This window comes from Heterodontus francisci, chromosome 17 (genome assembly GCF_036365525.1).
Source record: "Heterodontus francisci isolate sHetFra1 chromosome 17, sHetFra1.hap1, whole genome shotgun sequence".
NCBI lineage: Eukaryota > Metazoa > Chordata > Chondrichthyes > Heterodontiformes > Heterodontidae > Heterodontus > Heterodontus francisci.
In genome coordinates, this window is record NC_090387.1 from 1,889,469 (window position 1) to 1,909,300 (window position 19,832).

The following is a 19,832-nucleotide window of genomic DNA, read 5'->3' on the forward strand; positions in this document are numbered from 1 at the left end:
GCGCTTTAATTTTACACGCTAATCTCTTATGTGGGACTTTGTCGAAAGCCTTCTGAAAGTCCAAATAAACCACATCCACTGGCTCCCCCTCATCAACTCTACTAGTTACATCCTCGAAGAATTCTAGTAGATTTGTCAAGCATGATTTCCCTTTCGTAAATCCATGCTGACTCTGCCCGATTCTATCACTGTTCTCTAAGTGCTCTGCTATAAAATCTTTGATAATGGACTCTAGAATTTTCCCCCGTACCGACGTCAGGCTGACTGGTCTATAATTCCCTGCGTTTTCTCTACCTCCCTTTTTAAATAGTGGGGTTACATTAGCTACCCTCCAATCTGTAGGACCTGTTCCAGAGTCTATACAATCTTGGAAGATGACCACCAATGCATCCACTATTTCTAGGGCCAACTCCTTAAGTACTCTGGGATGTCGATTATCAGGCCCTGGGGATTTATCGGCCTTCAATCCCATCAATTTCCCCAACACCGTTTCTCTATTCAGACTGATTTCTTTCAGTTCCTCCCTCTCACTAAACCCTGTGTTCCCCAACATTTCTGGTATGATATTTCTGTCCTTTGTGAAGACAGAACCAAAGTATGCATTTAGTTGGTCAGCCATTTCTTTGTTCCCCATAATGCAGGCAGGTGGGATTAGTATAGATAGACATTATGGCATGGACGCGGTTGGCTGAAGGGCCTGTTTCTATACTGTACGACTCTGACTCTATGACTCTATGATAATAAATTCCCCTGTTTCTGACTGTAAGGGATCTACATTTGTCTTCACCAATCTTTTTCTCTTCACATACCTATAGAAACTTTTACAGTCAATTTTTATGTTCCCCGCAAGCTTACTCTCGTACTCTATTTTCCCCTTCTTAATCAATCCCTTGGTCATCCTTTGCTGAATTCTAAACTGCTCCCAATCCTCAGGTCTGTTGTTTTGTTCTGGTGAATATGTATGCCTCTTCCTTGGATCTAATGCTATCTCGGATTTCCCTTGTAAGCCATGGTTTGGCTACCTTTCCCGTTTTACTTTTGTGCCAGACAGGAATAAACAATTGTTGCAGTTCATCTATGCACTCTTTGAATATTTGCCATTGCCTATCCACTGTCATCCCTTGAAGTAACGTTTCCCAATCCACCATAGCCAACTCGCCCCTCACCCCTTCGTTGTTTCCTATATTAAGATTCAGGACCCTTGTCTCAGAATCAACTACGTCACTCTCCATCTTGATGAAGAATTCTATCATATTATGGTCACTCGTCCCCAAGGGGTCTCGCACCACTAGATTGTCAATTATTCCTCTCTCATTACACAATACCCAGTCTAGGATGGCCTGTTCTCTAGTTGGTTCCTCAACGTATTGGTCCAGAAAACCATCCCGTATACACTCCATGAAATCCTACTCTACGGTATTGTGATTAATTTGATTTGCCCAATCTATATGCAGATTAACATCACCCATAATTACAGATGTTCCTTTGTTGCATGCTTCTCTAATTTCTTGTTTAATGCCATTCCCAACATCACCACTACAGTTGGGGGTCTATATACAATCCCCACTAATGTTTTTTGTCCCTTAGTGTTTCTCAGCTCTACCCATACAGATTCCACATTGTCAGAGCTAATATCCTTCCTCACTATTGTGTTAATTTCCTCTTTAACCAGCAATGCATCTCCACCGCTTTTTGCTTTTTGTCTGTCCTTCCTAAATATTGAATATCCCTGGATGTTCATTTCCCATCCCTGGTCACCTTGCAGCCATGTGTCCGTAATCCCGACTATATCATACCCGTTTACATCTATTTGCGCCATTAATTCATCCACTTTATTGCGAATGCTCCGCGCGTTAAGGCACAAAGCCTTAAGGCTTGTCTTTTTAACATTACTTGTCCCCTTCCCACTATTTTTCACTGTGTCCCTGTTTGATTCTGGCCCTTTATTTCTCTGCCCATCACTTTTCTTATTCCCCTTACTGTCTTTTGTTCTTGTCTTTGATTCCCCCCTCCTCTGACTCCTTGCAAAGGTTCCCATCCCCCTGCCATTTTAGTTTAAACCCTCCCCAATCACTCCTGCAAATACTCCCCCTAGGACATCAGTCCCAGTCCTGCCTAGGTATAACCCATCAAGTTTGTACTGGTCCCACCTCCCCCAGAACCAGTCCCAATGTCCCAGGAATCTAAAACCCTCCCCCTCACACCATCTTTTCAGCCACGTATTCATCCGATATATCCTGCTATTTCTACTGTGACTAGGACGTGCCACTGGTAGTAATCCTGAGATCACTATCTTTGAGGTCCTACTTTTCAACTTACTTCCTAGCTCCCTATATTCTGCTTTTAGGACCTCATCCTTTTTTTTACCTGTGTCGTTTGTACCAATATGTACCGCGACCACTGGCTGTTCACCCTCCCCCTTCAGAATGTCCTGTAACCGCTCTGAGACATCCTTGACCCTAGCACCAGGGAGGCAACATACCATCCTGGAGTCTCGTTTGTGGCCACAGAAACGTCTATCTACTCCCCTTACAATTGAATCCCCTATAACTATTGCATTCCCACACTTTTTACTCCTCTCCGTGCAGCAGAGCCAACCGTGGTGCAACAAATTGGGCTGTTGCTGCTTTCCCCTGAGAGGCCATTCCCCCAAACAGTATGCAAAGCAGTATATCTGTTTTGCAGGGGAATAGCCACAGGAGATTCCTGCACTGCCTGCCTAGTCCTCTTGCTCTGCCTGGTGGTCACCCATTCCCTTCCTGCCTGTGGAGTCTGAGCCTGCGGTGTGATTAATGGAGTGGTGTAGTGGTTAACGGATGTTTTTCGGGCTGGAGGAAGGTTTGTCGTGGAGTTACCAGGGATCAATGTTGCTTTTCCTGATATATGTTAATGACCTAGACCTTGGTGTACAGGGCACAATTTCAAAGTTTGCATGTAATATGAAATTTGGAAGCATTGTGAACTGTGAGGAGGATTGTGTAGAACTGCAAAAGGACATAGACAAGTTGGTGGAATGGACAGACAGGTGGCAGATGAAGTTCAATGCGGAGAAATGTGAAGTGATTCATTTTGGTAGGAAGAACATGGAGACACAATATAGAATAAAGTTCAGCCTCAGCTGGAGTATTGCATCCAGTTCTGCGCACCACACTTCAGGAAAGATGTGAGGGCATTGGAGAGAGTAGAGAAAAGATTCATGAGAATGGTTCCAGGGATGAGGAATTTCAGTTATGGAGATAGATTGGAGAAGATGGGACTGTTTTCCTTGGAGAAGAGAAGGCTGAGAGGTGATTTGATAGAGGTATTCAAAATCATGAGGGGTCTGGACAGAGTAGATAGAGAGAAACTGTTCCCACTCATGAAAGGATCGAGAACGAGAGGGCACAGATTTAAAGTATTTGGTAAGAGAATCAAAAGTGACATGAGGAAAAACTTTATCAAACAGCGAGTGGTTAAGGTCTGGAATGCACTGCCTGAGAACGTGGTGGAGGCAGGTTCAATTGAAGCATTCAAAAGGAAATTAGACGTTATATGAAAAGAAAGAATGTGCAGGGTTATCGAACAAGAACAAAGAAAATTACAGCACAGGAACAGGCCCTTCGGCCCTCCAAGTCTGCGCCGATCCAGATCCTCTATCTAAATATGTTGCCTATTTTCTAAGGGTCTGTATCTTTTTGCTTCCTGCCCATTCATGTATCTGTCTAGATACATCTTAAAAGACGCTATCGTGCCCGCGTCTACCACCTCCGCTGGCAACGCGTTCCAGGCACCCACCACCCTCTGCGTAAAGAACTTTCCACGCATATCCCCCCCTAAACTTTTCCCTTCTCACTTTGAACTCGTGACCCCTAGTAATTGAATCCCCCACTCTGGGGAAAAAGCTTCTTGCTATCCACCTTGTCTATACCTCTCATGATTTTGTACACCTCAATCAGGTCCCCCCTCAACCTCCGTCTTTCTAATGAAAATAATCCTAATTTGCTCAACCTCTCTTCATAGCTAGCGCCCTCCATACCAGGCAACATCCTGGTGAACCTCCTCTGCACCCTCTCCAAAGCATCTACATCCTTTTGGTAATGTGGCAACCAGAACTGCACGCAGTATTCCAAATGTGGCCGAACCAAAGTCTTATACAACTGTAACATGACCTGCCAGCCCTTGTACTCAATACCCCGTCCGATGAAGGAAACTATGCCGTATGCCTTCTTGACCACTCTATTGACCTGCGTTGCCACCTTCAGGGAACAATGGACCTGAACACCCAAATCTCTCTGTACATCAATTTTCCCCAGGACTTTTCCATTTACTGTATCGTTCACTCTTGAATGGGGAGAAGGCAGGGGAACGGAACTGAGTGAATTGCTCTTCCAGTGAGCCAGTGTGGACACAATGGGCCAAATGGCCTCCTTCTGCACTGTAACGATTCTGTGATTCTGAATATCACCTGTCTCCACCCTCCTCATCCCGTCAGATGCTGAAACCCTCATTCATGCCATACCTCCACTCAACTATTCCAATGCTCTTTGAGCTCCATTGCATTACAGAACATTACACTGTACTGTATTACATTATACTGTCCTGCATTGCACTGTTATCCTGTATTACATTACACTGCACTGTAATCAAACACACTACACTACTGCACTGTGCTGTGTTCTGTATTAAGCACCATACCTTGATAGTATACTGCACTATGTCCAGCTCATCCATGACTGGTAGAGACTGGGCTGCATTGAGGGTAGTCTCAGTGACAGCATTCTCCCTGGAGTACAGTTCTAGGTAGTGCTCAACCCAGCGGTCCATCTGTTTGCGTTGGTCAGTGATTATGTCCCCCGATTTAGATTTGAGGGGGGCGATCTTCTTGATGGTTGGCCCAAGAGCTCTCTTCATGCCATCATACATTCCTCTGGTGTTTCCGGTGTCTGAGGCCAGCTGAATATGACTGCATAGGTGTTGCCAGTAGTCGTTTGCGCAGCGCCTGGCTGTTCTTTGTGCAGTGCTTCTGGCTGCTTTAAGTGCTGCGGATGTTAAATCGCTGGGGGCTTTCTTGTAGTTCAACAGTGCAATGCGCTTAGCGGCTATGACAGGTTCCAGCTCTTCATTATGAGATTGAAACCAGTCTGCATTTCTCTTCGCACTTTTGCCGTAGGTGGTCAAAGCTGACTCATAGATGGCGTCTCTGATGTGGGCCCACTTGGTCTCAGCATCCCCTGTGGGAATGTTTTGAAGGGCTGTTACAAGTAAATTTAGAAATTTTTGTAACAGCTGTGGGTGAGAAATTCTGCTCGTGATGATGCGCGGGTGGCCCTTCTGCTTGGAATGATGCAACTTCTTTGGTCTGCATCTAACCTTGCTGCACACCAGGGAGTGGTCGGTGTCGCAGTCCGCACTGTGGAAGCTGCGTGTGATTTGAACACTGTTTAAGGCGGCTCGCCTTGTGACAATGAGGTCCAGCTGGTGCCAACGACGTGATCTACCTCTACCAGTCATGGATGAGCTGGACATACAGCCAACCAAATCGGAACTCAGTGATGCCATTGATTCTCTAGCCAGCGGAAAAGCCCCTGGGAAGGACAGCATTACCCCTGAAATAATCAAGAGTGCCAAGCCTGCTATACTCTCAGCACTACATGAACTGCTTTGCCTGTGCTGGGACGAGGGAGCAGTACCACAGGACATGCGCGATGCCAATATCATCACCCTCTATAAAAACAAAGGTGACCGCGGTGACTGCAACAACTACCATGGAATCTCCCTGCTCAGCATAGTGGGGAAAGTCTTTGCTCGAGTCGCTCTGAACAGGCTCCAGAAGCTGGCCGAGCGCGTCTACCCTGAGGCACAGTGTGGCTTTCGTGCAGAGAGATCGACCGTTGACATGCTGTTCTCCCTTCGTCAGATACAGGAGAACAACAGATGCCCCTCTACATTGCTTTCATTGATCTCACCAAAGCCTTTGACCTCGTCAGCAGACGTGGTCTCTTCAGACTACTAGAAAAGATCGGATGTCCACCAAAGCTACTAAGTATCATCACCTTATTCCATGACAATATGAAAGGCACAATTCAACATGGTGGCTCCTCATCAGAGCCCTTTCCTATCCTGAGTGGCGTGAAACAGGGCTGTGTTCTCGCACCCACACTTTTTGGGATTTTCTTCTCCCTGCTGCTTTCACATGCGTTCAAGTCCTCTGAAGAAGGAATTTTCCTCCACACAAGATCAGGGGGCAGGTTGTTCAACCTTGCCCGTCTAAGAGTGAAGTCCAAAGTACGGAAAGTCCTCATCAGGGAACTCCTCTTTGCTGACGATGCTGCTTTAACATCTCACACTGAAGAGTGCCTGCAGAGTCTCACCGACAGGTTTGCAGCTGCCTGCAATGAATTTGGCCTAACCATCAGCCTCAAGAAAACGAACATCATGGGGCAGGACGTCAGAAATGCTCCATCCATCAATATTGGCGACCACGCTCTGGAAGTGGTTCAAGAGTTCACCTACCTAGGCTCAACTATCACCAGTAACCTGTCTCGAGATGCAGAAATCAACAAGCGCATGGGTAAGGCTTCCACTGCTATGTCCAGACTGGCCAAGAGAATGTGGGAAAATGGCGCACTGACACGGAACACAAAAGTCCGAGTGTATCAGGCCTGTGTCCTCAGTACCTTGCTCTATGGCAGCGAGGCCTGGACAACGTATGCCAGCCAAGAGCGACGTCTCAATTCATTCCATCTTCGCTGCCTCCGGAGAATACTTGGCATCAGGTGGCAGGACCGTATCTCCAACACAGAAGTCCTCGAGGCGGCCAACATCCCCAGCTTGTACACACTACTGAGTCAGCGGCGCTTGAGATGGCTTGGCCATGTGATTTACATGGAAGATGGCAGGATCCCCAAAGACACATTGTACAGCGAGCTCGCCACTGGTATCAGACCCACCGGCCGTCCACGTCTCCGCTTTAAAGACGTCTGCAAACGCGACATGAAATCCTGTGACATTGATCACAAGTCATGGGAGTCAGTTGCCAGCGTTCGCCAGAGCTGGCGGGCAGCCATAAAGACAGCGCTAAAATGTGGCGAGTCGAAGAGACTTAGTAGTTGGCAGGAAAAAAGACAGAGGCGCAAGGGGGGAGCCAACTGTGTAACAGCCCCGACAAACAAATTTCTCTGCAGCACCTGTGGAAGAGCCTGTCACTCTAGAATTGGCCTTTATAGCCACTCCAGGCGCTGCTTCACAAACCACTGACCACCTCCAGGCGCGTATCCATTGTCTCTCGAGATAAGGAGGCCCAAAAGAAAAGAAATACTGCACTATAATGCAAGATATTGCACCGGAGTGCATTACAGTAAAGCACATTGCACTGTACTCAACAGATTAATTAGTCTTTCATCATATTGCTATTTGTGGGACTTTGTTGTGAACATATTAGCAGCTCTGTTATCCATATAACAGTGTTTACACTTCAGAATAATTCCTTGGTGCTTTGTGATATGCTGAGGACATGAAAGTGCTGTATGAACACAGGGTTTGTTTTGTTATACTGCCATCCTCCTGCTGCTCAGCCTCTATCTGCCTTTCCCCTCAGCTCCTGAACTGTATAATGGATATGGTGGAGAAAACTCGGCGCTCACTGACTGTACTGCGGCGTTGCCAGGAAGCTGACCGGGAAGAACTTCATCACTGGAACCATTGCTATAGTGATGTTGATGATATGAGAAAAGGTGGGAACTGCATGCAGCCTCTTCAGAACTCCTCCAGCCTAGAAGGCCCCCAACTAGTTCCTGGTCCGTGTGCAGTAATGTCCTGTCGACCAGGACTGAAATCTCTGTCACAATCACAACTCTATAAGATTCTCCCTTTGCAGTTGATTTTGTACAGTAATGTAAAGTGAACTTTACATTGATGCAGAAAATCAGATGGGGTTTGAACTCCAATATCTATTTCTAAATTATGTGTCCGAGGTGGAAAAAGCAAATGTTTATTTTCACTCACATGATCACTGTCCCTGCCTCTTAGTGAATCGCTCCCTCACAGTCTTTGCTCTCCCTGCCTCACTTTTCCCTTCCCTCTATCCCTCTCTTCATCGTGCCTTTCCCTCCCTACCATTCCCCAGTGCAAGCCAGCGCCTGTGGATCCTGTATCCCAGTGAAAAGCAGCGTCTGTGGATCCTGTATCCCAGTGAAAAGCAGCGTCTGTGGATCCTGTATCCCAGTGAAAAGCAGCGTCTGTGGATCCTGTATCCCAGTGAAAAGCAGAGTCTGTGGATCCTGTATCCCAGTGAAAAGCAGCCCCTGTGGATCCTGTATCCCAGTGAAAGGCAGCCCCTGTGGATCCTGTATCCCAGTGAAAAGCAGCCCCTGTGGATCCTGTATCCCAGTGAAAAGCAGCCCCTGTGGATCCTGTATCCCAGTGAAAAGCAGTGTCTGTGGATCCTGTATCCCAGTGAAAAGCAGCGCCTGTGGATCCTGTATCCCAGTGAAAAGCAGCGCCTGTGGATCCTGTATCCCAGTGAAAAGCAGCCCCTGTGGATCCTGTATCCCAGTGAAAAGCAGCCCCTGTGGATCCTGTATCCCAGTGAAAAACAGCCCCTGTGGATCCTGTATCCCAGTGAAAAGCAGCGTCTGTGGATCCTGTATCCCAGTGAAAAGCAGCGCCTGTGGATCCTGTATCCCAGTGAAAAGCAGCACCTGTGGATCCTGTATCCCAGTGAAAAGCAGCGCCTGTGGATCCTGTATCCCAGTGAAAAGCAGCCCCTGTGGATCCTGTATCCCAGTGAAAAGCAGCGCCTGTGGATCCTGTATCCCAGTGAAAAGCAGCGCCTGTGGATCCTGTATCCCAGTGAAAAGCAGCACCTGTGGATCCTGTATCCCAGTGAAAAGCAGCCCCTGTGGATCCTGTATCCCAGTGAAAAGCAACGCCTGTGGATCCTGTATCCCAGTGAAAAGCAGCCCCTGTGGATCCTGTATCCCAGTGAAAAGCAGCCCCTGTGGATCCTGTATCCCAGTGAAAAGCAGCGCCTGTGGATCCTGTATCCCAGTGAAAAGCAGCCCCTGTGGATCCTGTATCCCAGTGAAAAGCAGCCCCTGTGGATCCTGTATCCCAGTGAAAAGCAGCCCCTGTGGATCCTGTATCCCAGTGAAAAGCAGCCCCTGTGGATCCTGTATCCCAGTGAAAAGCAGCCCCTGTGGATCCTGTATCCCAGTGAAAAGCAGCCCCTGTGGATCCTGTATCCCAGTGAAAAGCAGCGCCTGTGGATCCTGTATCCCAGTGAAAAGCAGCCCCTGTGGATCCTGTATCCCAGTGAAAGGCAGCCCCTGTGGATCCTGTATCCCAGTGAAAAGCAACGGCAGTGGATCCCATATTCCTGTGAGAAGCAGCGCCCTAATCAGGCTGCTCTGAACTCCCAATCCCCATTCTATCCTCTGTCACCATCACTCAGTGGTTCAACCCTCCCCGTCCCATTCAAGCTGCTCCCACCCTCTGTACACACTGCTCCCCAGCTCAGCCCTGATCTAATTGATGGCAGAACAGGTACAAAGGGCTAATGGCTCTTGTCCCAATCTTCCACATCGTCAATCGCATTGCCCCAAACTCTCCTACCACTGCCCACAGAATGGCCACCCAAATAGAGATAGAAATATTCTAAAACTGCCTGGAGTGAAAGCTTTGAACAAAACACTGAAGGACATGGACCAAAGAGAGTTTGTATGTGTAGAATATGCCTTTGCGATTCATGGGCTGGTTACATTGCAGCTCTGTGGCACTAATGAACCTTGGGACACCCTCAGTAGTGCCTGTTTGACCCTGACCTTGGTGCTTTGCAGGGGTCTGAACTTGTGCTGGTGGACTGGATACAGCAAAGTCTGTGGGCCCTGACAACATTCCGGCTGTAGTACTGAAGACGTCTGCTTCAGAACTAGATTCATCCCTAGCCAAGCTGTTCCAGTACAGCTACAACACTGGCTCTACCTGACAATGTGGAAAATTGCCCAGGTATGTCCTGTCCACAAAAAGCAGGACAAATCCATTCGGCCATTACAGTCCCATCAGTCTACTCTCAATCATCAGAAAAGTGATGAAAGGTATCGTTGACAGCGCTATCAAGCAGCACTTACTCATCAATAACCTGCTCACCGATGCTCAATTTGGGTTCTGCCAGGGTCATTCAGCTCCAGACTGCATTACAGTCTTGGTCCACACATGGACAAAAGAGCTGAATTCCAGAGGTGAGATGAGAGTGACTGCCCTTGACATCAAGGAGCCCTGGCAAAATTGAAGTCAATGGGAATCAAGGGAAAAACTGTCCACTGCTTGGAGTCATACCTAGTGCAAAGGAAGATGGTTGTGGTTATTGGAGGCCAATCATCTCAACCCCAGGACATTGCTGAGGAGTTCCTCAGGGTAGTTTCCTAGGTCCAGCCATCTTCAGCTGCTTCATCAATGACCTTCCTTCCAACATAAAGTCAGAAGTGGGGATGTTCGCTTATGATTGCAGTGCTCAGCACCATTCAAAACTTCTCAGTTACTGAAGCAGTCTGTGTCCACATGCAGCAAGACCTGGACAACATTCAGGCTTGGACTGTTAAGTAGCAAGGAACATTCATGCCACACAAGTGGCAGGCAGTGACCATCTCCAACAAGAGAGAATCTGATCATCTCCCCTTGACATTCAATGGCATTACCATCGCTGAATCTCCCACTATCAACATCCTGGGGGTTACCATTGACTAGAAACTTAACTGGACCAGTCATATAAATACTACGGTCACAAGAGCAGGTCAGAGGCTGGGAATTCTGTGGTGAGTAACTCACCTCCTGACTCCCAAAAGACTGTCCACCATCTACAAGACACAAGTTAGGAATGTGATGGAATACTCTCCACTTGCCTGGATGAGTGCAGCTCCAACAACACTCAAGAAGCTCAACAACGTCCAGGAGAAAGCAGGCCGCTTGATTGGCACCCCATCCACAACCTTCAACATTCACTTCCTCCACCACTGACGCAGAGTGGCAGCAGTGTGTACCATCTACAAGATACACTGCAGCAACTCGCTGCGGCTCCTTCAACAGCACCTTCCAAACCTGCGACCTCTACCACCTAGAAGGACAAGGGCAGCAGATGCATGGGAACATCACCACCTGCAAGTTCCCCTCCAAGTCACAAACCATCCTGACTTGGAACTATATCGCCGTTCCTTCACTGTCGCTGGGTCAAAATCCTGGAACTCCCTTCCTAATTGCACTGTTGGTGTGCCAACTATCCCTACATCCCAACAATGGACAAAAATGTGGTGTTGAGAATGGCATATGTGCAGCTGCCACTAAAGGGTTTTTGTTTTGTGTTTTCAGAAATACATGGAGAGATGCTGCGGAGACCAGCACAGGGATACACACGGGAGGAGATCTGGAAAAAAGCTGGTAGGTTGCACTACAGTTAATTTGTAAACGTGGACCCCAACCCCCACCCTCCCTCAGGATGAGGTGTCTGACCCTCCACTCTGCCATTGAGTGCCCTATGTTTAAAGGGAGCTATCTCACCCACTGCTACTCAGTGAATGGGCTTCTTGGCCCTTACATTAAAGGGTAACAGGATGCTGTGGTAGTGAGGCAGGCAGTCCTAGAGAGAATTAAATGAAATTGAAAGAAATAGAGGTGCATTTCTATAGTGCCTTTCATGTCCTCAGAATTCTTCACAGCCAATGAAGTACTTTATGAAATGTAGTCACTGAGTATGAGAAGATACTGGCAGCTAACATAAAAGGGAATCTAGAGCCTTCTACAGGCATATAATTATTGAAAGGGTAATAAGAGGAGGGGTGGGGCCAATGATGGATGCATGGAGGGAGTGGGTATGGCTGAGCTACTAAATGCACACCTTGCATGTCTTTACCAAGAAAGAGGAGGTCATTGAGACACTAGATGAGCTGAAAATTGATAAATAGGAGGTACTGGAAAGGCTGGCAGTACTTAAAGTTGATAATTCACGAGGACCGGATGAGATGCATCTGAGGATACTGAGGGAAATAAGGGTAGAAATTGCAGAGGCACTGGCCATAATCTTCCAATCCTCCTTATATACAGGGGTGCTGCCAGAGGACTCTAGAATTGAAAATGTTACACCCTTGTTCAAAAACGGATGTAAAGATAAACCCAGCAACTACAGGCCAGTCAGTTTAACCTTGGTGGTAGGAAAGCTTTTAGAAATGATAATCCAGGACAACAATAGCAAATCTTTGGACAAATGTATATTGATTAAGGAAAACCAGCATGGATTTGTTCAAGGCAAATCATGATTAACTAACTTGATTGAGTTTTTTTGATGAAGTAACAGAGGGTTGATGAGGGTAATGTGGATGATGTGGTGTACATGGACTTCCAAAAGGCATTTGATAAAGTGCTTGTCAGCAAAGATGATGCCCATGAAATAAAAGGGACAGTGACAGCATGGATGCAAAGTTGGCCGAGTGACAGGAAACAGTCGTTTTTTTATTATTTCATGGGATGTGAGCATTGCCGGCAAGGCCAGCATTTGTCGCCCATCCTTAATTGCCCTTGAGAAGGTGGTGGTGAGCTGCCTTCTTGAACCCCTGCAGTCCATGTGGGGTAGTAATCCCACAGTCTGTTCGGGAGGGAGTTCCAGAATTTTGACCCAGCGACAGTGAAAGAACAGAGATGAAGTTCCAAGTCAGGATGGTATGTTTCTTGGAGGGGAATTTGCAGATAGTGATGCTCCCACGTGTCTGCAGTCCTTGTTCTTCTAGATGGTAGAGGCTGCGGGTTTGGAATGTGTTGTTGAAGGAACCTCAGCGAGTTGCTGCAGTGCACATCGGTCAGCACCTCTGACAGTGTAGGACTCCCTTAGTACTACACTGGAATGTCGGCCGAGATTTTTGTGCTCAAGATTCTGGAGTGCTTACAGTGAGTTAGAGATGTGGCATTCAGCATCACATCATTGGCCCCACTGAACAACATGCTCAACCTGGGGTATGAAATACAATGAACTGGCAGCTCAGATGGTTTGCAGTCCAGCCTGATTCATACCATCGTATAGCAGTAATGATGGCAGTCTACAGCAGAGTAGGTTTGAGGAGCTGAATCACTCATCTTTACTGATCTTGGAGGCTTCCTGTACTGGACCTTCACGCTGCTGATTCTTGGCACGTGAGGAAAGCCTTCAAAATGATCTAATTAGTTAAGGGGAATGGGAATAGTACTCAGGAGATTCTAAATATCAGCCTGAGTATCTGGCTACAATGACACTGGGTCTCTGGGTTTCACAATGACAATGTTTCAGATCCTGCCTGAAATGCAGCACTGACCACCCTGTGCAAGTCTCTAAAACCAAACCCGAGTAAAGCTCCAGACATACTCTGATATCTTTTTATCTTCCCCTTTGTCCCTCCCTCCAGAAGAGGCGGTGAATGAAGTAAAGCGACAGGCCATGATGGAGCTAAAGAAAGCCGTATTGGAGGCGGAGTACAAGGCCCACGAGATGATCACAGCTGAACGAGCGAAGATGGAGCGTGCACTGACTGATGCAAAGCGGCAGGTTTCTGAGGACATGCGGTCCACCATCAACAAACAGGAGGACTCCGGTGAGGTGAGAGCCTGGCTCCTATCTCCAGAGTAGGAGGAGGGACAGAGGGGCAAATTAATTTCATGGTTTTAGATGAAAACTTTCCTTTCCTTTCTTTGGTGAATCTTTGTGCTCCTTAATTTCATTTCAATGGAACATTCCACTTGGGTGGGACCTCAGGTTAGATACAGAGTAAAGATCCCTGTACAGTGTCCCCCCCAAAAAAAGAAAAATGGGGTTAGATACACTTCTGAGACCGGGGGGCACCGCAGGGACTGGAGTGCATAATTGACGCCGAGTATGGCATTTTAATTTGAGTTTTGTGTTATTTTTTAATAATGTTATTTGATAAAATGTATATAAGGGGGCCTGAGGAATAAAGGCCCCCTTGACATAAAATACATAAAAGGGGCCTGGGGTATAAATGCCTCCAAAAAAAAAAAGAGGAAAAGAAAATGGGGTTAGATACAGAGTAAAGCTCCCTCTACACTGTCCCCATCAAACACTCCCAGGACAGGTACAGCACAGGGTTAGATACAGAGTAAAGCTCCCTCTACACTGTCCCCATCAAACACTCCCAGGACAGGTACAGCACGGGGTTAGATACAGAGGGCCTGAGGAATAAAGGCCCCCTCGACATAAAATATATAAAAGTGGCCTGGGGAATAAAGGCCACCTTGGGAAAAAAAATGAGGGTTAGATACAGAGTAAAGCTCCCTCTACACGGTCCCATCAAATACCCCCAGGACAGGTACAGCATTGGGTTAGATACTGAGTAAAGCTCCCTCTACTTTAGGGTTGTCCAAACTTTTCGCATGAGGGGCCATATTACAATTTTTGTCTTATGTGGAGGGTCGATGAAACAATTTAGGAAAGATAAAGGTATTAAATACTTACTATTAATCAGAGCAACAACAAACGTGCATTTTTGTGAAGAAGTTTTAAATGAGAAGATTAATTTATTGACTTACTTGCTCATCACTATGTTGGACATTGATTTAGTGAGATACCTGGCATTTTTCTTGCAAAAGTAGTTAATGTTTGCCCACACACTTGTTGTAGTGATGCGGAGTATTCCAGATAGATGTCCATCTGTCAGTAGTGATCATGATCACTCTCCCTCCCTCTCTGTCTGTCTCTCTCTCCCTGTTTTGGTGTCTCCCTCCCTCTCTGTGTGTCTCCCCCTCTGTGTGTTTCCCCTGCCCTGTATTCCCCCCCCCCCCCCCCGTGTTCCCCACTGTGTTTCTCCCCCCCCCCCATGTTTCTCCCCCCCATGTTCCTCCCACTGTGCTCTCCACCGTGTTCATCCCCCCTCCGTATTCCTACCCCGTGATGCCCCCGTCCTCCAGCCCCGTGTCCCCCCACCGAACCGTGTCCCTCCCTCCGTGCCCGCCTCCTCCCCCGTGTGTCTCCCCCACCATGCTCTCCACTGTGTTCACCCCCCCCGGTTCTCCCCTGTGTTCCCTCCCCGTGCTCCCCCCGTATTCCTCCCCTGTGATCCTCCCCCATCCCCCCCCCCATGGTCCCCCCCATGTTCCCCGTCGGCTCCTCCTGCCCCCCCGCGTGTCCCCCCCCCCCCCCACCCATCCCGGTGGGCGGCACAGTGGCGCAGTGTTAGCACCGCAGCCTCACAGCTCCAGCGACCCAGGTTCAGTTCTGGGTACTGCCTGTGCGGAGTTTGCAAGTTCTCCCTGTGTCTGTGTGGGTTTCCTCCGAGTGCTCCGGTTTCCTCCCACAGCCAAAGACTTGCAGGTTGATAGGTAAATTGGCCATTGTAAATTGTCCCTAGTGTAGGTAGGTGGTAGGAGAATGGTGGGGATATGGTAGGGAATATGGGGTTAATGCAGGATTAGTATAAATGGGTGGTTGTTGGTCGGCACAGACTCGGTGGGCCAAAGGGCCTGTTTCAGTGCTGTATGACTCTATGACTCCTCCCACGCCCCCCCCCCCCCGCTCCACCCCGTGTCCTCTTCCCTCCCCCCCCCGGGTTCCCACCCCATGTTCCACCCCCCCGTGTTCCTCCATCTCTGTGCGCCCTCCCCCCACCTCTCTGTGCGCCCTCCCCCCCCAACCTCTCTGTGCGCCCCCCCCCACTGTGCATCCCCTCATTTGGTGCTTACGTCCCCTCTGTGCATCCCCCCCCACCCCATGTGTCGCTCCCCCCAAGCATCCCCCCCGTGTGTCACCCCAATTCTCTATGCGGCTCCCCACTATGCATCCCCCTCCCTTTGGTGCGTACGTCCCCTCTGTACATCCCCACCTCGCTGTGCGTCTCTCCACCCACCCTCCCCCCCAGCCCCCGTGCATTGCACCCCTCTCTGTGCTTCACCGCCCAATGCGTCACCCCCCTTCTCTATGCAGACCCCTCTGTGCGTCTCCCCCTCCACCTCTTTGCATCCTCCCCTTTGTGTCCACCAATCTCTGTGCGTCCCCGTCATCCGTTCCCCCCACCCTCTGGGCGTCCCCCTATCTCTGCCTTTCTGTGCGCCCCCCCCCCCCCCGCACTGTGTGTCCCACCCTCTCTGTGCGCCCCCCCTTCTGTGCACCCCCCTTGCACCCCTCCGCTCTGTGCGTCCCCCATATAACAGGCTTGTCAGCAAAATTAAAGCCCATGGAATAAAAGGGAAAGTGGCCGTATGGGTACAAAGTTGGCTGAGTGGCAGAAAACAGAGAGTAGTGGTGAATGGTTGTTTTTTTGGACTGGAGGAAGGTATACAATGAGGTTCCCCAGGGGTCGGTACTAGGACCACAGCTTTTCTTAATTCATATTAATGTCCTAGCTTGGGTGTGCAAAGCACAATTTCAAAATTTGCAGATGAAAGATACTTGGAACTATTGTGAACTGTGAGGAGGATAGTGATAAACTTCAAAAGGACACAGACAGGCTGGTGGAATGGATGGACACGTGGCAAATGAATTGTAATGCAGAGAAGTGTGAAGTGATACAAACTGGCATAGGGTAAATAAGATTAGAGAGATAAATGCGTGGCTCAAAGATTGGTTTGGGAGAAATGGGTTAGATTCATGGGACACTGGCACCAGTACTGGAGAAAGAGAGAGCTGTTCCGTTGGGATGGGCTTTACTTGAACCATGCTGGGACCAGTGTCCTGGCGAATCGTATAACTAGGGTTGTAGAAAAGGCTTTAAACTAAATAGCGGGGGGAGGGTTCAATTGAAGGGAAGTTTAAAAAGTCAAAAAGTAACGAGAGAGCAGAGCTACAGGATAGTGAAGGGGTATACATTAATCAGAGTGTGACAGGTAGGGACAGAGAATACAAGCATAAGAGTACAGCAGAAATTTGAACCAGAGTAGGTAAAAATGGTAACAAGTCAAAGCTTAAGGCTCTTTATCTGAATGCACGTAGCATTTCTAACAAGATAGATGAGCTGACGGCACAAATAGAAATAAATGAGTATGATTTGATAGCCATCACAAAGACAGGGTTGCAGGATCACCAGGACTGCAACGTTCAAGGATATTCGATGTTCTGGAAGAATAGGCAGAAAGGAAAAGGAGGTGGGGTAGCTTTGTTAATAAAGGAAGAGATCAGTGCAGTTGTGAGTAATGATATAGGTGTAATAGATCGTGATGTAGAATCAGTTTGGGTGCAAATAAGGAATACAAGGGGAAGAAATCACAGGTGGGAGTGCTCTTTAGGCCCCTGAGGAGTTGCCTCTCTGTAGGACAAAATATTAATCAGGAAATAATGGAGGCGTGTAAGAAGGACATTACAATTATCATGGGTGATTTTAATCTGCATATAGACTGGACAAATCAAATTGGCAAGGGTAACATGGAAGACGAATTTGTAGAGTGCATCAGGGATTGTTACTTAGAACAATACATTGCAGAACCTACCCGGGAACAGGCTATTTTAGATTTGGTATTGTGTAATGAGGTAGGATTAATAAGAGATCTTGTAATTAAGGATCCTGTAGCGGGAAGCGATCATAACATGGTAGAATCTCAAATTCAGTTTGAGGGTGAGCAACTCGGGTCTCAAACCAGTGTCTTCAACTTAAACTTTGTGGGGATGTGGTAGGAATGTAGGATTAGTATAAATGGGTGGTTGATGGTCGGCACAGACTCGGTGGGCCGAAGGGCCTGTTTCAGTGCTGGATAACTAAACTAAACTTAAACAAGGACAATTACAGAGGTATGAGAAAAGAGTGGTCAAAAGCAGGCTAGGAAAATAGACTACAGGGGGAAGTCAATAGATGAGCAGTGGCAGACTTTTAAGCAGATATTTCATCAGCAAACATTTATTCCTGTCAGAAGGAAGGACTCGATGAGAACGATGAACCACCTGTGGATAACAAAGGAAGTTAAGAAGAGTATCAAATCAAAAACAAAGGCGTATAAAGTGGCAAAAGCTAGAGGTAGGCCAGAGGATTGGGAATTTTTTAGAAATAGCAGATGACTAAAAAACCAATAGAGAGAAAATTGATTGAGAGTAAATTGGCAAGAAATATAAAAACAGACAGTAAGAGTGTCTACAGGTATATAAAAAGGAAGAGAGTAGCTAAAGTAAGTGTGGGACCCTTAGAGAATGAGACTGGGGAATTAATAACAGGGAACAAGGAAATGGCAGATAATTTAAACCAATATTTTGCATCAGTCTTCACGGTGGAGCACACTATAAACATCCCAACAATAATAGATGAGCAAGGTGTAAATGGGAGGGAGGAACTTGTAACAATCTCTATCACGAGGGAAAAGGTGCTGGACAAACTGGGACTAAAGGCAGACAAATCACCAGGACCAGATGGCCTGCATCCAAGGGTTTTAAAACAAGTGGCTGCAGAGATAGTAGAGGCATTGGTCAAAATATACCAAAACTCACCGGATTCCGGTAGGGGACCAGCGGATTGGAAAACCGCTAATGTGACACCCCTATTCAAGAAAGGAAGGAGACAGAAAGCAGGAAACTACAGACTAGTTAGCTTAACATCTGTCATTGGGAAAATGCTAGAGTCCATTATTAAAGAAGAAATAGCAGGACATTTAGTAAAACATAATGCAATCAGAGTCAACATGGTTTTATGAAAGGGAAATCATGTTTGACAAATTTATTAAGAGTTCTTTGTGGATACAACAAGCAGAGTTGATAAAGGGGAACCGGTAGATGTTGTGTATTTGGATTTTCAGATGGCATTCGATAAGGTGCCACATAAAAGGTTATTGCACAAAATAGGAGCTCAGGGTATTGGGGGTAATGTGTTGGCATGGATTGAGGATTGTCTAACACACAGAAGACAGAGAGTCGGGATTAACGGTTCTTTTTCAGATTGGAAAGCTGTAACTAGTGGGATGCCACAAGGATCAGTCCAAGGCCTCAACTATTAATTTGTATTAATGACTTGGAAGAAGGGACAGAGTGTAGTGCATCCAAATTTGCTGCTGATACAAAAAGGCATGTTGTGATGAGGACAAGAATCTGCAAAGGGATATAGATAGGTTAAGTGAGTGAGCAAAAACTTGGCAGATGGAGTTTAATGTGGGAAAGTGTGAGGTCATCCACTTTGGTAGGAAGAATAAAAAGGCAGATTATTATTTAGATAAAGACTATAAAATACTGCAGTACAGAGGGATCTGGGTGTTCTTGTCCATGAAACACAAAAGGTTAGCATGCAGGTGCAGCAAGTAATTAGGAAGGCAAATGGAATTTTGGCCTTTATTGCTAGGGGGTTAGAGTTTAAAAATAGGGAAGTCTTGTTACAACTGTCCAGGGGGTTGGTGAGGCCACACCTGGAGTACTGCATACAGTTTTGGTCCCCGTATTTAAGGAAGGATATACTAGCATTGGAGGCAGTTCAGAAAAGGTTCACTAGGCTGATTCCTGGGATGAAAGGAGTTGTCTCGTCAAGATTGGCTAGACAGGCTAGGCCTATATTCATTGGAGTTTAGAAGAATGAGAGGTAATCTTATTGAAACATATATGATTTTAAGGGGGCTTGACAGGGTAGATGTTGAGAATATGCTTCCACTGGTGGGGGAATCTCAAACTAGGGGGATGGGAACCTAAATTGTAGTTCCAGTGTGCAGGATGTTGAGAGTAGTGAGGTCAGGGATAAGGTTATAAGGACACAAGAGGGCACTGGCAAGCAAGAGCTTGGTTTAAAATGTGTCTACTTCAATGCCAGGAGCATCCGGAATAAGGTGGGTGAGCTTGCAGCATGGATTGGTACCTGGGATCTCGATGTTGTGGCCATTTCAGAGACATGGGTAGAGCAGGGACAGGAATGATGTTGCGGGTTCCGGGA

At 47.3% G+C, this 19,832-nt stretch overlaps 1 protein-coding gene across 24 annotated transcripts in view; it reads left to right on the forward strand.

The window, feature by feature from the left end:
• Positions 1-19,832, forward strand: part of cbfa2t3 (CBFA2/RUNX1 partner transcriptional co-repressor 3) — a 194,863-nt gene that overhangs the window by 123,357 nt on the left and 51,674 nt on the right. For all 24 annotated transcript variants that reach the window (XM_068048969.1, XM_068048964.1, XM_068048966.1 and 21 more), the window contains 3 exons: positions 7,577-7,712; positions 11,341-11,409; positions 13,401-13,591. In XM_068048969.1, the coding sequence (XP_067905070.1) occupies positions 7,577-7,712; positions 11,341-11,409; positions 13,401-13,591 (396 nt within the window). The remainder of the gene's footprint in view (positions 1-7,576; positions 7,713-11,340; positions 11,410-13,400; positions 13,592-19,832) is intronic.